At 34.7% G+C, this 7,316-nt stretch overlaps 1 protein-coding gene across 4 annotated transcripts in view; it reads left to right on the top strand.

The window, feature by feature from the left end:
• The window catches only part of LOC123566574 (protein FAM227B-like), a 44,145-nt gene extending 39,616 nt beyond the window's left edge, over positions 1 to 4,529 (top strand). For all 4 annotated transcript variants that reach the window (XM_053549729.1, XM_053549732.1, XM_053549728.1 and 1 more), the window contains one exon: positions 984 to 4,529. In XM_053549729.1, coding sequence (XP_053405704.1) covers positions 984 to 1,085 — 102 coding nt within the window. In that variant the 3' untranslated portion in view covers positions 1,086 to 4,529. The remainder of the gene's footprint in view (positions 1 to 983) is intronic.
• The last annotated feature ends 2,787 nt before the right edge of the window (positions 4,530 to 7,316 follow it).

Genomic DNA, 7,316 nt, shown 5'->3' on the forward strand with positions numbered 1-7,316 from the left:
GTCTACACCAGAGAAACAATCCCCATAACTCTGATTTGAACTTTGACAGAGTTATGCCCCTTTTTAACTTAGAATTTTTTGGTTCAAGTTTATATAAAGTTTTAACAGGCAAAGTTCTTATTCAGAGTCAAGCCTTGAGAAAAGTCGAGCGTGCTGTCTTACAGACAGCTCTTGTTTATTTAGCACTTTGTCTGTCAGTAACCACAAGTTAGAATGGATTGAAAATTCACACAGTTGTATACTGTAATGAGCTGGCATGCAGTGCATAGGTACTATAACTCTGTCATCTCTACCAAGTTATGCCCCTTTTTCAATTTAGCAATTTGTATTTCAGTTTCTCTCAGTAACCACCAGTTAGAAAGGATTGAAAATTCACAGTTGCTTACTGTGATGATCTGGCATGTAATGCACAGGTTCCATAATTCTCTTCTGCATCTTTACTGCCCCATTTTCAGTTTAGTAATTTGTATTTCAGCTTGTTTCTGTACCTGCCAGTGGGAATGAATTTAAACTTCACTAAGTCTTGTTTACTGTGATGATCTGGCATGCAATGCATAGGATCCATTACTATGTTTTACACTTTTTAATAAGTTATGCCCCTTTCTGGTTAAGCTTTTGATGTATGTAAGCTGGTATCTCAGTACAGACAGTGAGAATAGATTGAAACGTCACAAGTTTGTTCACTGTAATGATCTAATATGCATTGCACACATTTTATTACTCTGTTTAGATTTTCTTGAAATTATGGCCCCTTTTTGACTTTTGATATTCATAATTTATATTTAACTATTTTTGTGACAAGGCTTTTGAATAGTTAGGCGTTGCTGTTCTTTGACAGATCTTGATGTTTGTTATGTTGAGAGCACAAATTTAAGCAGTTGAAACCTGCATGTTCTGTAATTATATGGTATAACTGAAATATACATGGCATATATGTTCATCCCTCTATTGTCAATAGTTCATAGCTAATTTATGAATTACAGGAGAAAGATAGGGAGACACCGCTGCTAAAGGAAGACAAGTCTCACCCTCAGCAACAAGATGAAGAGGATTATGGTGATACTGATGATGATCAGGATATGTGAGAGGTAGTGATGTGCTGCCAATAACTGTTATGTACTGGAAAAAAAGGAAAAAAACTGTGGAACTTTCAGCACAAGGATCTTTATGTAACACATATCAGTGGAAACTGTATCTTCGGACACAAATAATATATACAAAAAAAAATCTTGTTTATTCATTCTAACATTTATAGAAAGTTTTCTCATGTGCGAGGGTTGTTCAATAAATACGTAGACTGGCATTACAACTTTGTCCCCCTTACGTGCAGTTTAGCATATTAATTGGTACTGTTATAACCTGATGATTTACATGTCGGCTTGTAACTGTGGTTATTGAAATAGAAAAACATCGCACAGTACAAAGAAGAGATTATTTAATAACTTTACAACCCCCTTGCAGCCCAACTGATGTTCTGATGTCTAAAATGTAGAAACATCAATAACTGCAAGTACAGTTACATAACTTTTTCACAACACATGGTGAATATGTATTGAACCAAGTTTTTCGAAGTTGAAAACTGGAGATGTTGTTGGGCGCATGGAAGAGTGGGGTTAAGATTTGGTTTCTGTTCTCTTACTTTATTTTGGGTTGAAATGAAACTTGGCCTATAGGTAACTTAAAGTAAGACCATGATTTGGGGTTAGTGGAGTCAAGGTCAAGGTCACTGTTAAACCAGTTTCAGCTCAGTACTTTAGTTTTGATTGATGGATTGAAATCAAACTTGGCATATAAGTAGCTTATAGAAAAATCAAGTCTGGGATTGCATACAGAGTCAGTGGGGTCAGGTTTAAGGTCATTACAACTGATTTAATGTAGTTGTACATACTTCGAAAATTCCACCTCAGCAAAGTTAGTCTAGAGCATTGGCTATTTTACAGCTACCTTTTGTGCTGTGGATTAGAGAGCTCAATTATAAATGCATTATTTTAATAAGTTTATAAGGCATAGTACACCCATGAATAGATTATTTTATGATTTTCAGTGAAATGAATGACAAAAGAACACCAATATCTACATTTTTCAGTTAAAAGTATTTGTTTATGTAAGAGTGATATCTTCTTTAGATGAATATTCTTCAAATGATGCACCGGGTTGTATTTACAGAAGCTTTTTAGTATGTTTTCAATAGATTTAAAAACATGATTAAATTGATTATGAAAACAAATGTAAACAATGTTGACGTTATGAAAACGAGGCTGATGCGAGCCACACACTCTGCACACCTATTACTTAAACAACAAGCATTCTCTATGGTAACAGTATCAGATCTGTTACATATAAGTAGCAGAGACATTATGGTTCAAAACCATACAAACTTAATATTGGCTAGTTCTTCAGTCTACATATTTATTGAGTGACCTACATACATTTGTTTAATACCCAGACATTATGATGTTTATCATGGTGTCTGAAAGACAATTTTGTTCCCACCAACAGAAAACTAACATTTTCATATCTGGCCTGATAAGAAAACATGAACTTTTGATTAATAAGAAGTGTGTATGGATCAGGAAATGATTGGTGTCAATTAGACTTTGTCTGTAACCTTTCACTGCAATATCTTATTAATGCTGCCAGAAAGAATATTGAATTATTGACTGCTAGATCTGCTGCTCCAAGTAAATAACACATTTAATGTCAGACTCAGATGAAATATTTGAGAAATTTGTCTAGTAGTGGCAGTGATGTTGAATTGATGAATTATATCGATCGTGTTTTCAGTTCATTTATTTCATAGTTTTGATTTATTAGTTCCCAAGCGGTTAAAGAAATTCATCTTTCCTTTAGTCAGTACCATTTTTAGCTCGACTATATGAAGTATAAGGAGAACTATCCTACTCGCCCCGGCGTCGGCGTCTTTCTGCGTCCCCACCTTGGTTAAAGTTTTGGTGCACTTTCTCTTTTTTCAACTTATCTCTGTAATTACTTGATGGATTTGATTCAAACTTGAAACACTTATTCCTCATCATCATCCACATCATCTGACATAAGGGCCATAACTCTGGCACCAATATTTCATGAATTATCCCCCCTTTTCACTTAGATTTTCAGGTTAAAGTTTTGATGCACGTTCACTCTGTCTCTGTTATTACTGAATGGATTTGATTCAAACTTAAAATAGTTGTTCAACATCATCACCCACATCATATGACACAAGGTGCATAACTCTGGCACCATTTTTTCATGAATTATTCCCCCTTTTTGACTTAGAATTTCAGGTTAAAGTTTTATGCACTTTTACTCTACCTCTTTTATTACTGAATGGATTTGATTCAAACTTAAAATAGTTGTTCAACATCATCACCCACATCATATGACACAAGATGCATAACTCTGGCACAATTTTTCATGAATTATTCCCCTTTTTACTTAGAATTTCAGGTTAAAGTTTTATGCACTTTCACTCTATCTCTGTTATTACTGAATGGATCTGATTCAAACTTAAACAATTATTCAACATCATTACCCTTATCATAAGACACAAGGTGCATAACTCTGGCACCAATTTTTCATGAATTATTTCCCCTTTTTACTTAGAATTTTAGGTTAAAGTTTTGATGCACTTTCACTCTGTCTCTGTTATTACTGAATGGATTTGATTCAAACTTAAAATAGTTGTTCAACATCATCACCCACACCATATGACGCAAGGTGCATAACTCTGGCACTAATTTTTTATTAATTATTCCCCCTTTTTACTTAAAATTTTACGTTAAAATTTTGATGCACTTTCACTCTGTCTCTGTTATTACTGAATGGATTTGATTCAAACTTAAAATAGTTGTTCAGCATCATAACCCACACTATATGACACAAGCTGCATAACTCAGGCACCAATATTTAATGGATTATGCCCCTTTTGGCTTAGGATATACTTATATAGTGTTTTGATACATTTTATCTTTACCTCTCTTATTACTTTAAGTTGATATTTTTTATATAGATTCAGGCTATTGTGCAATATCTTCATCCACAATTGGAGTCTTTCTCCAGTGACAGCTCTAGTTTCTTCAGATGTGCCCAGTTTCACTGTCCAGCATCGACATAGTCGAGCCCGCTGTCTCCTATGACAGCTCTTGTTGTCTGGCCAATCGCTTTCAAGAGTCATGCATTGATGGAATTTAAAAAAACAACTTGGCACATTCGCTTAAAAAAGACAGTGAGTGACAAATGCAAAACTCATATCCCTAGCACAAAGGTCAATGTCAGACTTAAAGGTCAAATATTTAGGGTGATGTTTTTGTCTGGTCTATAAATTTTTAATGCTTATGTGAATATTCAGTTTACTTTGCACAACCAGTCACGACAAGAGGGAATTATATCATGTGCAAGACCAAGACACCTTATTAATTTGACAAGAAGTGTAATTTCATTAACATGTTTTTTTCATCAGCTGTATGTGCTTTTACCTTTGTATTTGATTTTTTTCTTCAATTTAAAAAGCAATAAAGTTATACCAGGACCATGATGGTTGTAAAGTATTGAAATTTAACTGGCAGATCACCTTGATCATACCACCGTAATCCATAACTTTACATCTCCTTACATAAAATACGGTTACTAGGAAGAAAACCTTCAATAATCCGTGCCTCAAAGGTCTGCATGCATTAATGATTCCATATTAAGGCTGTGTCTAGTGTATTACAACAATTACTGTTTTTCTTACTTCATAAGTCTACATAAGAATTAACTAAACATTTGTGTTCTATTCATGGTATTTCAAAGTGTCATATTTCTCTGTGGAGCTGTAGGCAGTACATTTGCAAGTAAATATTAAGGAACTGACAGTGACAGTCTAGCCAAATTATTCTGAATAGAAGCCTTTGATTAATCCTGGAAATATTGATCCAACTATTGTCATTCAAGGATGGAATGTTTGGAAACTGTACAAAATAAATGAATAAGTATATAGTTTTGTTAAGACATGAAATATGAAACGGATATACCAAACCATGCAATGTGAATTTGATCTAGTACGAAAGCAAGTAGGGACAACATCTATGATTAAATGAGTAATAGTTTTAGAGTTAACAACTGGTAAATTTGTTAACCATGTTAAATAGTGGATTAAGAAAGGTTTCCTGGAAATTCACTAACTGGCATTTTGTCTTCACCATTGATCTTATTACCACTGTACTGTTCTTAGTCTATTGTACTTAATATATATTTCATGTACATGTCTGAGACTGTTAAAAATAGTTTTAATTCAACTGAATTTGGTATGTTTTTAGTGCACCATTCTGAGCATGAAGTGCTTGTGTTAAGCTATTGCAAGCACTCTCAGTTCAGCCGTCATCTGTCCTGCCACACTTTAAGATAATTTATGAAAGCAAAATAAAATAACAAACCTGTAAGTATATTAGTAGGATTGAACCTAATTTCTAGTCTTGTTAGTTTGCATTCAGACTGTTCTGACCACTTGTAACGTTATTTTTAACTGGCTCGGTGTATTTGATGTTTAAGGGGGAAGAACTCTGTGCGAAAAATGTGTGAGATTTATTTGATTAGAGAGAAAACTACAGAGTTGTTGTATGTATATATACAGTATGTGGTTGCTCGCTTTTTGTGCATAAACGGTTTACAACTGGGCTTTGAAGTAAAGTTTTTCTGAAAGATTATTTACTTGCCCAAAAGACGGCCAATCATTGATAATGAAATATTTTTTCAAACAAAAATTGCGGACCTGAAAGCAATGCACATGTCAAAATGCTCATTTTCATCTTGCTAATGGCACATTGTCACAAGGGTAAAAAATTTTCAAAATGACTTTTTATACACCCGAAGGGCATATTATGTTATGGTCTCGGTGTCCATCTGTCCGTCCATCCGTCCGTCCGTCCGTTAGCAATTTCGTGTCCGCTCTGTAACTCTTGAACCCCTTGAAGGATTTCAAGGAAACTTGACACAAATGTTCACCACACTGAGATGACGTGCAGAGCGCATGCTTTTGATGTCTCATTTCAAGGTCAAGGTCACACTTAGGGGTCAAAGGTCATATGAGTGTGTTTCGTGTCCGCTCTGTAACTCTTGAACTGCTTGAAGGATTTCAAAGAAACTTGGCACTTATGTTCACCACACTGAGACGACGTGCAGAGTGCTTGTTTCGGATAACTAGCTTCAAGTTCAAGGTCACACTTAGGAGTGAAAGGTCATATATGACTTTGCTGTGTCCGCTCTGTAACTCTTGAACTGCCAGAGGGATTTCAAAGAAACTTGGCACAAATGTTCACCACACTGAGGCGACGTGCAGAGCGCATGTTTTGGATGACTCGCTTCAAGGTCAAGGTCACACTTAGGGGTCAAAGGTCATATATGACTTTGCTTTGTGTATATTGCTATGCATTGCAGTGCTCTTATTTTTATTTGGCAGATCCCTTTTTGTTCTCTTACACAAAATTTTCTTGAATTACTTCCCTTTTTTTGTTACTATAAATAGCTTATATTGAAATTTTTTATTATTAGCAGTAGGGAAAAACCGAGACCACTTTTCTGTGGTACAACATGGATGGTACTTCCAGTTTTTAGATGTATTTTGACATAACTTTACCTGGTAAGAATTTTTTTGGGGACTTAGAATTTTTATTATTGGAATTTTTTCTTTTTGTTGTTCCTGTCCTTTGGGCTTCAACAGTCAAGTTCTTGAAATTTTACTCCCATCCTCTGAATAACCCTTCGGACGTATATTACCCCGCTTGGTGGCGCTCTTGTTGGCATTTTTTTCTCCGAAAACATTATCGTTGTAATAAATTTAAGTGTATATGGCTCATAGACCTATAACTGTATGCTAGGTACCTAAAAAATACTTTAAAAATGAAAGTTTGATTACTAGTATGTGTTGCATTATACTGTCACAGCCAGGAATGCATAAAAACATGAACGTTTGCCTTGCACATGTTACTGTCTGAGCTACTTTCCACAGGACAATTAAATTTCATTACAGAAAAAAATTGTTCTACTTGTACATGGTCAAATAATTTTTTTTCAATGCTGAAGCAGTGAAAGTTGTTAGAATTGGCCTACTTTCAAAGATTTTGATGGGAAATACCACAAAACCACTAACTTTATGCAGTTATAAAAATAGCACAGTTAACCTTGGCACAAAAGGGCAGACATCTAACTCTAGAATAAACTATGTCAATGTTAGGTGGTAAGAAATGGAGACGGAAATGATTAATGGTTATGTGCAAAATAACACTTAGTAAACCAAAACACACAAGTTATGGTCAAATTATTTTACTGAAACCTCAAACTTC

Source organism: Mercenaria mercenaria, chromosome 8 (assembly GCF_021730395.1).
Source record: "Mercenaria mercenaria strain notata chromosome 8, MADL_Memer_1, whole genome shotgun sequence".
In the NCBI taxonomy this organism is placed as follows: domain Eukaryota; kingdom Metazoa; phylum Mollusca; class Bivalvia; order Venerida; family Veneridae; genus Mercenaria; species Mercenaria mercenaria.